The 13,424-nt window shown below is 47.3% G+C and overlaps 1 protein-coding gene across 2 annotated transcripts in view; it reads right to left on the reverse strand.

Annotated features, from left to right (window-relative positions):
- LOC137645914 (large ribosomal subunit protein mL63) overlaps positions 1-13,424 on the reverse strand; it is a 186,262-nt gene that overhangs the window by 47,928 nt on the left and 124,910 nt on the right. For both annotated transcript variants that reach the window (XM_068378957.1, XM_068378956.1), the window contains exon 2: positions 8,569-8,680. In XM_068378957.1, the coding sequence (XP_068235058.1) occupies positions 8,569-8,680 (112 nt within the window). The remainder of the gene's footprint in view (positions 1-8,568; positions 8,681-13,424) is intronic.

The raw sequence follows: 13,424 nt of genomic DNA on the forward strand, positions 1-13,424 counted from the left end.
CTTCTGGTTTATATACCTCTAGCTGTCTTGGTGCTTTATCACATAGAGCCCCAGAAATCAAACAATGTCAATTTTTAAGCTCTCTAAATATTTGTTTGCTTCTAAAGCAATCTCAAAACTTGAAAATGATACCCAAGCTTCCCAAAAGCCTTTACTACCATTAAGCTCCATTAAAATTTCTTTGATTGCCCCAAATTTACAGAAGGCTTCATGAATTATGTCATAGCTACAACCAATTGGTATGTTTTTTAAGTGGAGAATTTTCAGATTTTTTGTTGGATCTGGTAATGAGCCAGAACCAGAGAGTAAAGTATTACGGTTATTACAAGCATCATTTTCCACCAGTGCCGATAAATTGTCTTTAACAACACTGGTCAGAGAAGTATTGTTGGAGGAATCCTTTTTATTGCCGAGGTTGTCAACAGAGCTTTCCCTATTTTAACAAGCAGAAGTCGTCAACGGTGTCTGGGGTTCGCCATTTGATCAAGGGGTACGGGGAATATTAAGTTTACTCATTAATTATTTTTTCAGGGGGAGGGAAGGGGTCATAATAACAATGAAAAAAAACAATGGAAAAAAATAAAGTTTAAGGGAGAGAAAAAATTAAGACTGTCTGAAATTCCAAAGCAGACACCGTTAGCCTTTCCTGGAATTAATTTCTCCACCAATGACACCTGTGAAAGCTGCTTACCAAATGTCCACTCCCTACCCTACCACAAAGGGATGGTACCACTATGATTAGAGTGGCTCAAGTGTATGCCAAACCCGCTTGATGGGACTGAGAGCATTTCAAGAATACAATCATCCCCACTCTTATCATAGTGGCAGGCAAACAGGACAGAATGCCGAGAGTCCTATCTCTATAAAATCGCCAACGTTGTTGGAAGGCATCTTGCCAGAGCGCCTTGAGATCCGGGACTGGGGAGCAGTACAGCGGAAGCTTGAAGTTCAGTCCTGTAGCAAACAGATCCACAGTCGGGGGAACCCCACAAAGTCAGGACTTTGTTGGCTACTAGATGATCCAAAGACCACTCACTATCTGTGACGCTCTGCTCAGACTGTCGGCAAGCACATTCCTCTTTCCTGGAATGAAGCGATCCGATAGTGGAATCGAGTGGGCTTTGGTCCATCTCAGTATCTCTACTGCGAGATGGGATAGCTGCTTTGAAAAGGTACCTCCTTGCTTGTTGATGTAAGCCACTACTGTGGTGTTGTTGCTCATCACCACCACAGAGTGATCAGCCAGGTATTGTTGGAACTGTTGAAGAGCCAGGAATACGGCCTTCATTTCTAGTAGATTTATATGGAGGCACTTTTCTGATTCTGACCACAGGCCTGAGGTCCTGTGTTGCATAACGTGGGCCCCCACCCTTTCTTTGAGGCGTCCGCAAACGGCATCAAATCCGGGGGGAGGACGAGAAGATCCACTCCCCTTCTTAAGTTCTCGTCTGTCACCCACCACTGAAGGTCCGTCTGTTCCGCAGGACCCTTAGGGATCATGACATCTGAGAAATCGTGACCCTGATTCCACCGGGACTTGAGTCGCCATAGGAGGGATCTCATCCTGAGGCGACCGTTGGGAACTAGACGGGCCAAGGATGAGAGGTGACCAAGGAGATGTAACCACAATTGGGATGGAAGTTCTTCTCGTCTGAGGAAAGGACTTACGAACCTCCTCAGCCTTGCTATCCTGTCGTCTGATGGGCAAGGCTTTGCGGAGATTGGTGTCTATGATCATGCCTAGATATACCAGTCTTTGAGTGGGAAGCAGAGAGGACTTCGAGATTTACCATGATCCCCAGATCTTGGCAAAGTCCCAGAAGTTTGTCTCGGTGTCGAAGAAGGACTGACTCCAAGTCTGCTAGGATCAGCCAGTCGTCCAGATAACGGAGAAGACGGATGCCAATCCTGTGTGCCCACAAAGATATTAAGGTGAACACACTGGTGAAAACCGAAACACAGCACCTTGAACTGGTAGACCTTGTTGTCTAGGCTGAATCTTGAGTACTTCTTTGAAGACGGATTGACTGGGATCTGGAAGTACGCGTCCTTCAGGTCCAGTGTACACATGTAGTCTTGCGGTCTCGCTGCAAGTCTGACCGTGTCTGCGGTCTCCATGCTGAACGGAGTTTGCTTGACAAACCTGTTCAGAGCTGAGAAGTCGATGACTGGTCTCCAGCCTCAACGCCTTCTTTACAAGAAAGAGTAGACTGAAGAAGCCTGGGGACCCATCGACGACCTCTTGGAGAGCGCCCTTCTTCAACATGGTCTGGACTTCTGCCCGAAGGCCTTGCCCCCTTGCCAATCCCATGGCAAGGGAGCTCAACGACACTGGATTTGCTGTCAGGGGAGGTAGAGATGTTGTGAACGGGATGCGATATCCTTGACTGATTACAAATCCAGGAATCGGCCCCGAGTTGCTGCCACCTGTTCGCGCAACTTTGTAGGCATCCCCCCCACTGGTGGACATGTAGGGGGACTGCCAATCCTAGCGTTTGCAGGCTCGGCCGCTCCCTCTAGGATTCTTTCCTCCCCTGGAGGACTTATTGCCTTTCTTGTCCTTGACAGGACTGGCCTTTGAGGGTTTTTGAGTCCCAAAGACTCGGTCCAAGACCATGTCTTTGCCCTCACGAGGGGGAATCTCTGGATCTGCAAACCCATTGACATTCCTCATAAGGGTCAGAACCTGCCAGAACGCATGCTCTGACTCCTGCAGCTCCCCTCCTGAAGGGCTAGCAGCGAAGTGTCCTGTCCCCAAAGACTCTTCTTTGGGGGGACTCATGGACGTTCTCTGAGTGCTTGGCTGGTTCCGGTATAATCCTTGAAGATGAACTTGGTAACATCTTGGAGTCCTTCGATTCCCTCCTGGGAGGGATGTAGGACTCCAACAGCGATGGTGGGAGGCTCTTCTCCACCCCTACCCGAGAAGACTTTCCAGCGCGAGGTGGGGTTTCCCTCAATGGTGCGATGGGGAAACGCCTCACCTCGCGTGACTCCCCTGAGGACGGGAATCTTCGTCCGAAGAGGAGGGATTGAAAGTCTTGGGGGGTGAGGAGGCCTTCCTCAAGGACTTACGAGGAGTCAGCTTCGCCCTCGGAGAAGTTGCCACGTTAGACACTCCTCTTTTCCTCTTCAGGGGAGTAGAAGCTGCCAATGATTTGTGGCCCAGCTCAGAGAGAACAGGCTTAAAAGCCTGCATGACCACTCTGACCAGGGACCCAAACCAAGGCTGCTGACTTAGAAACTCCCTCTGGAGGGAAGGGGATCGACCGATCCCTAGGAGGAGTTACCAAAGGGGGTTCACCTGAAAAGATGAAGGAGAAAAGTCCCTGGACCTATCCGGAATCCTCCCTCCCACCAGCGAGCGTGCTGTTCTGCGCTTCCGGGGGGAGGGGATGATGATGATGATGATAATGACCTAGCCGCGCGTTGTCCTGCAGCCTCGTGCATGGGATCGCGCTGGGGAGCGTGCTGGTGCTCGCACGATGGAATTGCCCTGGGTTGCGCGCGGGAGACTGTTGGCGCGCACGAGGGCGATGGCGAGGGGGCGCAGGCTGGAAAAGGCAGAGGGCCGCTGAAGGATGAATAAGCGCCCCCGCGCGCCAACATGACTGTTAGCGAGCAGGGTCCAAACGAAGAGCCCGTGCGGGCGATAACGTTGGGCGCACGCAGGAGACAGATCCCTTGCGCATGGGCACGCATGAGAGCGCATGAGAGCGCATGAGAGCGCATATCTGGGTGTGGTGATGGGCGTGGGCGCGTGCGCAACCTCGTGGGCGCGCGTCGGAGACTGCGCACGAGGGCGCGCGTCGGAGACTGCGCACGAGGGCGCGCTGGTGAAGGGTGGTGTGCAGGCGGGGACATATGGCGCGTTGGCGATCGATGGCACGTTGGTGAGCGCTGGCGAGCAGGGGAAGAAGTTGACTTCTCAACTGCACCGAGATCAGAAGATCGTGGGTGCGCAGGAGATCGTTGATGCGCAGGAGAATGGAGTTGCCCATGGCGCGCAGCAGGATAAGGGCGCTGGCGATCTGGAGAGTGCTGGCGTGCAGGTGAACGCCGGCGCGCTTTAACAGGAGTAACTTCTGTCGACGAGCGCTTGCATGCAGGTTGATCATTGGCGCGCAGGGGAGACCTGGCGTAAGGGACGTATGCACTAACTTGTGCGTATGCCCTTGATGCCCCGAAGGGACCGTTGCCCGTTTTACAACGGGATGTGCGCCCACAGCGGCAGGTCAGGCGGGTGGAAGGTCGGCGTGTCCTTTGTAAGGACGCCCTTCCACCGAAGGAGATCGCGAACGATCTGCTGAGAGGTCGACGGTTGTAGCTGTAGAGTCGGAGAACGACGGCGAGGTTCCTCTACGGTGACGATGAACCGAAGAGGTGCGCATGGCACGCAGCAGGATAAGGGCACGCAGTAGCGCACTGGCGATCTGGAGAGTGCTGGCGCGCAGGTGAGCGCTAGCGCGCTTTAACAGGAGCAACTTCTGTCGACGAGCGCTTGCGCGCAGGTGATCATTGGCGCGCAGGGGAGACCTGGCGCGTAAGGGACGTATGCTCTAACTTGTGCGTACGCCCTTGATGCCCCGAAGGGACCGTTGCCCGTTTTACAACGGGATGTGTTGGCGCCCACAGCGCGTCAGCGGCAGGTCAGGTGGGTGGAAGGTCGGCGTGCCCTTTGTAAGGACGCCCTTCCATCGAGGGAGATCGCGAACGATCTGCAGAGAGGTCCAAGGTTGTAGCTGGTAGAGTTGGAGAACGACGGCAAGGTTCCTCTGCGGTGGACTGCGGTGACGATGAACCGAAGAGGCGCCTCCTAACACCCTTGTGAGGTGAAGGAAGGCCTCTATGGCGAAGAGGAAGGCGGGCTTTACGCCTTATACGCCCTCTGGGGGTCGTGGGGTCAGCGAGCTGACCATCAGCAGTCCTCCGAAGAAGAGTCTCTGTGAGTGAACTCCCCCGATGGGGAGAATCACTGGCAGGAGAGACCGTTGGACTTGGTTCCTCCCTTGAAGGATGTTCAGAGGGGGGAACTAAGCATTCAGCTACATCAGGATCATCACGAGCAGAGGTTTGATATAACTCATCGGAAGCCTCTGCCACGACAACGTCGACAATAGACAGAGGATCAACCTCTGCTAAAGTCGGCGATTGTTTGACAGCTGCCACCAACCTGATCATGTCAAACAAGGCTTCCTTGGAGGGCGAACCATCAAGCCCCAAGGAAGCCCAAAGCTGAAACAAATCATTACTAGACACAGGCATATTTAAATCCTCCCCTGGGGGAGGAGGAGGAGCTGCCTCGCTATGGGAGACAACTCCCTCTCCCAAAACCCGAGATCGGGCAACAGAACTATGGCCTACGCTACCACTCGACAGTTTCTCAGAAGAAACCGATCGAGTAGGAGCTTCGGAGGAGGTTTGGGCCACGAAAGAAGAGTCCTTGGGATTTTCTCCTTTCAAAGAAACCTTCAAAGGAGAAATATCCCGTCTGGACTTCTTCCGGCGCCGAGAAAACCTCTCCCACTGGGAGGTAGACCACTCCCTACACTCACCACACACTTTATTTCTATCACACCACTGGCCCCTACAATGACATAGGGTGTGAGGGACCGTCTCGACCACCGACATATATGTGCCACAAGGGCAGTCGGGTAATCCAAAACACTTTCGCATAGCAGAGGCCAACTTCACGCACACCTGTCAAAGGAAAAGCAAAAAGCATTAACAATGGCTGTCAAAGAAGGCGAGGGTGACAGCGGACACGTCCGACTACCACCCGAGCCGAGAGCAAAGTGAGCTCAAGCACAGGTGTGTGTGAGGGGGCCTAACCCCCCTAACAAGCGGTGGGGTAGTAAACCCTCGTTAAAATTCTAATGGCTCGTCATTTCAGCTATGCCGAAAGTAATTACCCATATTAAATTGCGTGGTTTGTATTTCAGTTACGGAGCAAAGAGACTCCTTCGACGTCTTCCTTAGCAAAAAACTCTGAAGGCAGGACGAGGAGCAGCAGGTACATAATAAAATGGAAACTCTTCAGAAAAAACTCTCATGAGTTTCTGAAAGTCCCTCCTTTCCTCCTACAAGTCTCTAACCTAGGTAGAGATATCTTGTTTCCTAGGAGTCAACTACTTAAGGTCCTGAATTCTGACCTTAATGCTTTAGAGGTTTAATACTCGCTCTCCCATAGACACCAAGAATTAGTTCAAGCAGGCCTTGGTCTGAGAACATAATATCTTTCTACTTAATATTTGTTTCTTAATACAGCGCCTGGCGTAACAATGTTCCAACACTAGACGCTCATGGTCATGTAGACGTCAAGTTGAAAGTTTGATGCCATGGAACTGCACGACACTCGGCATCACGTCTGTCTAACAGTCTAACATTCGACGTCAAGTCCAACTGATGGAAGCTTGATGCCATGCAACTGCTTGGCGATCAGCGTCACATGCCTCTCGGAACAATGTCGTCCACGATTGACGCTAGCGATCTAGACGCTCGAAGCTAAGCTTGACACGCGGCGTCACGTCCAACTGCTTGAAGCTTGACGCTCGGCGTTATGTCTAATTGCTTGACACTCGACGTCAAGCGCAACTGCTGGAAGCTTGACGCCATGCAACTGCTTGGCGCTGCGTGATTTTCAGAACAATGACGCTCACGATTCAAACGCTCGGAACTATGCTGATCGCGTCTAGAACGGTCGATCATCGAAAAAGAGAAAACAAGAAGTAGCACTAAGTTACCAACATCATGTCAAACTCCTACAGTAGCGATAGTAGCTAGCCTTGCTGGACGCTTGATGTCCAAAGCTCTACAACAGTGTTAGAAAAAACTTTTACCTCGCCTTACCTACGGCGAGGGCGAGCGTTCTGGGAATCGTCAACAGAAAACGCTCGAGGGAACTTCTGCTCGGGTCTTACAAGATGGTAGGCGCCAGGCTACGCCTCTCGCTTCCCTTCGCCGCTCGACATTACTTCTCCCATGGGTCCGGGAGCTTGAAAGTGGTCTAAGGCAAGGATAATGACAGGTCTGAACAGAAGCACCCTCCACTGTATTGAATAAAAATCACTGCACTAATTTAGCACTAAAAATTTGCATTTTTTTTTTTTAAACTCTTTGGCATAAAACCAAAAGTAGACACCCCTGTAGAGGGAGATCTTACTAGTCAAGGGCTTGAATGAGAATGCAATAGTCACTGAATCCTATATAAAATGTAACAAAGTATTTTACATAAAATATTAAAATATTAAATGAATAAATATAGGAATAAAGAATATATCTATACAGTATATTTAAACCAACCCTTATTACTTAAGGGGTTCCAATAAAAGACGAATAGTCACATTTAACAATTGGAACATTTATAAATATTATATGAAAAAATTTAGTACTGTATTCCAAAAACGAACAAGTAAGCAACGATACAAATAATCGTGAGACTATATCGATTGTCATGAATACGTCATATAAAAATTAACTGAACGCTAATTTTGTTTGATCTTTGTAAACAGATTAGCTAAAGAAAAAATACTAAAAGGAACAATATAATTGTAAAATAACATATTCCTTTTATCTAATACAACTTAAAAAATTAAGTTTTTAAAGAAAAATTTACTTTTCATAAATATCGATACAAAGAGTAATACTGTGACGATAGACTGAGGACTGAGTAGCATAAATAAACTGAACGCTAGATAATCTTTAAAACAGATCGAAGATTATCCATAAGAAAGCATACCAAAAGGACAAAAAATTTCTTAAAATAACATAATCCTTTTATTTTATATAACTAAATACTTTGTAAGATAGTATTAACTTATCATTCTTTGTAGTAAAAGAAAGAAAAGGCAAGTCGCACTCAAGCTTACGTCATATGACTGTGACGTCATCGATGAGGCGGAGTGTTTACCTACCACCATAATGCTTTCGTTAGTTTAAAATAGGATGAAAAATTTCTAATCCTACCTTTTAAGCTATAACATAGCAATCAGATATCAAACAAAACCAAATAATCGAATGCTAAAACTCGTATATAAGAATACATCACCAATATACTGCCAAAATCCAGGTTAATCACGAGTGAATTCCTTCTATGTTGCCAGTATGGCGGCAAAAGAAAATCTGGTGCTGGGAGGAATAGTTCGGCCTAGCTCCTGTGGTGGCGCTAGTGTACACCTGGCATATCTATGTGATTGCTGCGAGTATTTTTAATTTCTGCCAGACAGAAGAATAAAGCTATTGTTATATAACCAGCAGGTAAGTTTAAATGTTTAAAAACCAAACTGCAAACTAGGGAACATTACCTACAGCAAGACATTTTCCCAAAAGACATTCACAATTATTACCTTCAGCCATATGTTTTGCCAAAAACATCCAGAAACTTAACATAATGAGGAATCATAGGAATTGGGTACTGTACTATCAAGAGAGCTAGAACTACCACAACAGATCATACTCGACCATTACTAATCACGGATTACATTAATGCTTATAGTTAGTTGATCTAAATTTACTCTCGATAACATCTTCAAATGAAAATATACTCCATATAAAACTTGTAAAACTTACTAAAGTTAGATAAGGATGTCGCAAAAAAAACATATTTTGCTCTTCCATCTGGAGAAACTTGATTCTATTTTCCATAGCCACCTCTGTAACAAATGGCCGCTTGCGATGTTTCCTAAAACAAAAAACAAGCATACACATACTGTAGTATTATACACATGTACATACAAATATTTTAATAATTTTGTATTATTCCTAACCATATAAACCTTTAATAGGAGTATGATTTCCGAGAAGCTGGAATTTTCATTAAGCTTTTTAACAAGTTAAACACAGCTAGCTTTCAGGTGGCAGGTAGCTCCTACCCACCCAACAGTGCTATCTTCACTTGACTTTTGACCTAGGCCTTGCGGGGTGGTTGAGGCACACTGTGTAACTTAAAGGTCTCAGGAAAAATATGACAAATTCTTAGATAATTTGTATTTTTCCTAACGATACAAACATGACAAATTCGAAGATAATTTGTATTTTTCCTAACAATCCAAACCTTAGCTATTTACATTGGGTTTACCTTTTAGCGCAGCTGAAATGACGAGCCAATAGTTTTAACGAGGGTTAATTACCCCCCCCCCGCGCTAGTTAGCGGGGGATAGGGGAAGGGTAGCTTGCTACCCCTCCCCCCCCACACACCGGTGACTTGCTTCACTTCACTTAGAGGTAGGACTTGACTTGGGGGTCAGGGATGGCGGGCACATATGTGTAAATAGCTAAGGTTTGTATGGTTAGGAAAAATACAAATTATCTTCGAATTTGTCATTTGTTCCGTAACCGAAATACAAACCACGCTACTTACATTGGGTGACTTACCCCCTAGGAAGGGTGGAAAGTCCCCAGCCTTACTGACTTCGGCTTGCCCGGGGCTCAATCCCTCAGTGAGCAGCACTAGAGAAAAGAAGCCCCTGTACCTCACAAGTTCCTAGTATAGCTAGGAACGAGTGGCCTACATAAGCAGCGTGTGGAGGAGTGTGTGACTCGTCCGATGAAGTTGACCTTGAGACCTTCAGATAGGAATTCTAGGATAGGACGTTCAAAATACCACCTCGTCAGGGTATGGGAGACGCAACAGTATTAAGCTTAATACTAGGAGCACAAAGAAGCATGGGTTACCTTACCTTATTGCCTTATTTTTTTGTTTGGGTTCCCCCAGGTCCCTCAGTGTGAGGCACCTCGTATATCCACCAGAGAGTTGCTAATACATCTTCCGGTGTATTTTGCATCTTCCAGTCTTGGATGGTCTGGGATGCATCTTAGGTATTTATCGAGCTGATTTTTAAACACATCTGCGCTCACTCCTGATATGTTTCTTAGATGAGCTGGCAGCACATTAAATAGTCGCTGCATTATCGATGCTGGTGCGTAGTGGATTAATGTCCTGTGCGCCTTTCTCAGTTTACCTGGAATGCTTTTTGGCACTATTAATCTACCTCGGCTTGCTCTTTCTGATACTTTAAGCTCCATGATGTTTTCAGCAATTCCTTCTATTTGCTTCCATGCTTGTATTATCATGTAGCGTTCTCTTCTCCTTTCTAGACTGTATAGTTTTAAAAATTGCAGTCTTTCCCAGTAGTCAAGGTCCTTAACTTCTTCTATTCTAGCAGTATAGGACCTTTGTACACTCTCTATTTGCGCAATATCCTTTTGGTAGTGTGGGTACCATATCACATTGCAGTACTCGAGTGTACTACGCACATAAGTTTTGTAAAGCATAATCATGTGTTCAGCTTTTCTTGTTTTAAAGTGTCTGAATAACATTCCCATTTTTGCTTTACATTTAGCCAACAGTGTTGCTATTTGGTCGTTGCATAACATATTCCTATTTAAAATTACACCAAGGTCTTTAATTGCTTCCTTGTTTGTGATTGTCTCATTATTAGGTCCCTTGTATGCATACACCATTCCTTCTCTGTTTCCATAATTTATTGATTCGAATTTATCGGAGTTAAATACCATCCTATTTATCTCCGCCCATTCATATATTTTGTTTAGATCTCTTTGTAGTGAGTTCCTATCTTCATCACAAGTAATTTCTCTACTTATTCTTGTGTCATCGGCGAAACTTCTCACTACGGAGTTTTCAACATCACAGTCTATGTCTGAGATCATAATAACAAATAGCAGTGCAGCTAATACCGTACCTTGGGGCACACCAGATATTACCTGGGCTTCATCTGATTTCTCGTCATTTGCAACCACTATCTGTTTTCTGTTTTGCAGGAATTCTTTTACCCATTTTCCTATCTTTCCCACAATATTATGCTTTCTCATTTTTTTCTCCAATATGTTATGGTCTACCTTGTCAAAGGCTTTTGCAAAATCTAGATAGATCACATCTGTGTCTTTTTCATTTATCATATTATTGTATATGTTTTCATAGTGTGCTATCAGTTGGGTCTGTGTACTTTTCCCAGGTACAAAACCGTGTTGACCCATATTAAACAAATTATTTTTGACCAAATGGTTCATTATTTTCTTTTTTATTACCCTCTCATACACTTTCATAATATGTGATGTTAGACTAACAGGTCTATAATTGCTTGCCTCTAGTCTTGATCCACTTTTGAAGATAGGGGTTATATAAGCTAATTTATGTTTAACATATATCTCGCTCATATCTACACTCTGTCTTAGCAGTATTGCAAGCGGCTTCGCGATAGTGTTTGCAGTTTTTTTTAACAAAATCGCTGGAACTCCATCTGGTCCGGCTGCCGATCCATTTTTAATTTCGTTTATAGCCGTGACAATATCTGCTTCATTAATATCTATATCCGTTAGATATTCAACATTTTCTTCTCTCATTTCTGTTTCATTATTCTCATTCGCAATTCTTGGCGTGAACTCACGTCGAGGTCAGCTATGCGAGGACCAGGATGCTGCTTCCCCAAGAGAGGGGAGAATGAAGAAAGAAGTAAGGGTCAGACATACTCTTTCATTCACGCAGACTAAGACCAGGTAACAACGCCCTCAACCTACTGCTACTTGTCCAAAAAGGAGCCTGAGGTTAGACCAGCTGTTGTGCAGCCACCACAGGGCCGATAGAAAACGTATCGAGGCTCCTGTTGGTCACGTCTTGCAGGTAGTGGGCTGTGAAGGTCATCTGACGCTTCAAGACCCCAGCTTGAAGTACCTGCGTCACAGAGAAGTTTCTCTTGAAGGCCAGGGATGTAGCAATACCCCTGACATCGTGTGCCCGAGGGCGACGTGACGGAGGAGGGTCCGGATTCAAGGCATGGTGGATAACCCTTCGAATCCAGGCTGAGATGGTGTTCCTGGTGACCCTCCTCTTAGTCCTGCCTGTGCTCACAAACAAAGCTCGTACTTGAGGACGGACTGCAGCCGTTCTCTTCAAGTAGTGCCTCAGACACCTCACTGGACATAGTAGCAGCTGGTCTGGGTCGCTTGTTACAGAACGGAGACTCGCGATCCTGAAAGAGTCGAAGCGAGGATCCGGCACTCCAGGATTCTGAGTCTTGGCAACAAACTCAGGGACGAACCTGAACATTACCTCCCCCCATCCACTTGAATGGGCGATGTCGTACGAGAGACCATGAAGTTCACTAACTCGCTTGGCTGAAGCCAAAGCGGGTAGGAAAGCCGTCTTCCAAGACAGGTGGCGATCGGAGGCCTAGCGTAATGGTTCGAAGGGAGGTCTCTTAAGAGACCTGAGGACTCGAACCACGTTCCAAGGAGGAGGTCTCACTTCCGACTGGGGGCAGGTAAGCTCATAGCTACGTATGATTAAGGAGAGTTCTAGCGATGAAGAAATATCCACGCCCTTCAGCCTGAAGGCCAAGCTTAAGGCTGAGCGATAGCCTTTCACTGCCGAGACAGAAAGGCGCATTTCTTCCCGCATATAAACGAGGAAGTCCCCTATTGCTGGAATAGTGGAATCGAGTGGAGAGATACCCCTCCAAAGACACCAACCACAAAAGACTCTCCACTTTGCTTGGTAGACTCCCTCAGAGGACCTTCGCAGGTGCCGAGACACTCTCCGCAACCTGTTGCGAAAAGCCTCTCTCCGCGAGGAGACGCTGGATAGTCTCCAGGCGTGAAGCCAAAGCGAGGCTACGGCCCTGTGAGGGACGCCGGAGTGGGGTTGTCTGAGAAGCTCGTGTCGTGGAGGAAGTTCCCTCGGGAGCTCCGTCAGGAGCTGCAGAAGGTCCGGGAACCATTCCGCGTGATGCCATAGCGGAGCTACCAGAGTCGTCGAACAGTTGACCGATAGCCTGGTCCTGTTGAGCACCCTTCTCATCAGACAGAACAGTGGGAAGGCATACACGTCGATGTTGTCCCACCGTTGCTGGAAAGAATCTTGCTAGAGTGCCTTGGGGTCCGGGACTTGGGAGCAGTACAGGGGCAGCTTGAAGTTCAATGCTGTCGCGAACAAGTCCACAGTCGGGGATCCCCACAAAGTCAGGACTTTGTTGGCTGTCTGAGGATCCAAAGACCAAACGGTACTCACTATCTGCGAGGCCCTGCTCAGACTGTCGGCGAGCACATTCCTCTTGCCAGGAATGAAGCGAGCTGATAGTGTTATCGAGTGGATTTCGGTCCACCTCAGAGTCTCTACTGCAAGATGGGATAGCTGCTGCGAAAAAGTGCCTCCCTGCTTGTTGATATAAGCCACCACCGTGGTGTTGTCGCTCATCACCACCACGGAGTGACCCGCCAGGGACCGTTGGAACTGCTGAAGAGCCAGAAAGACACCCTTCAATTCTAGCAGGTTGATGTGTAGGCACTTTTCTGATTCTGACCAAAGGCCTGAGGCCCTCTGGTTCAGAACGGGCGCCCCCCACCCTTCTTTAGACGCGTACGAAAACAGAGTCAATTCCAGGGGGAGGAGGAGAAGACTCACACACACC

This window comes from Palaemon carinicauda, chromosome 8, assembly GCF_036898095.1.
Source record: "Palaemon carinicauda isolate YSFRI2023 chromosome 8, ASM3689809v2, whole genome shotgun sequence".
Lineage (NCBI taxonomy): Eukaryota > Metazoa > Arthropoda > Malacostraca > Decapoda > Palaemonidae > Palaemon > Palaemon carinicauda.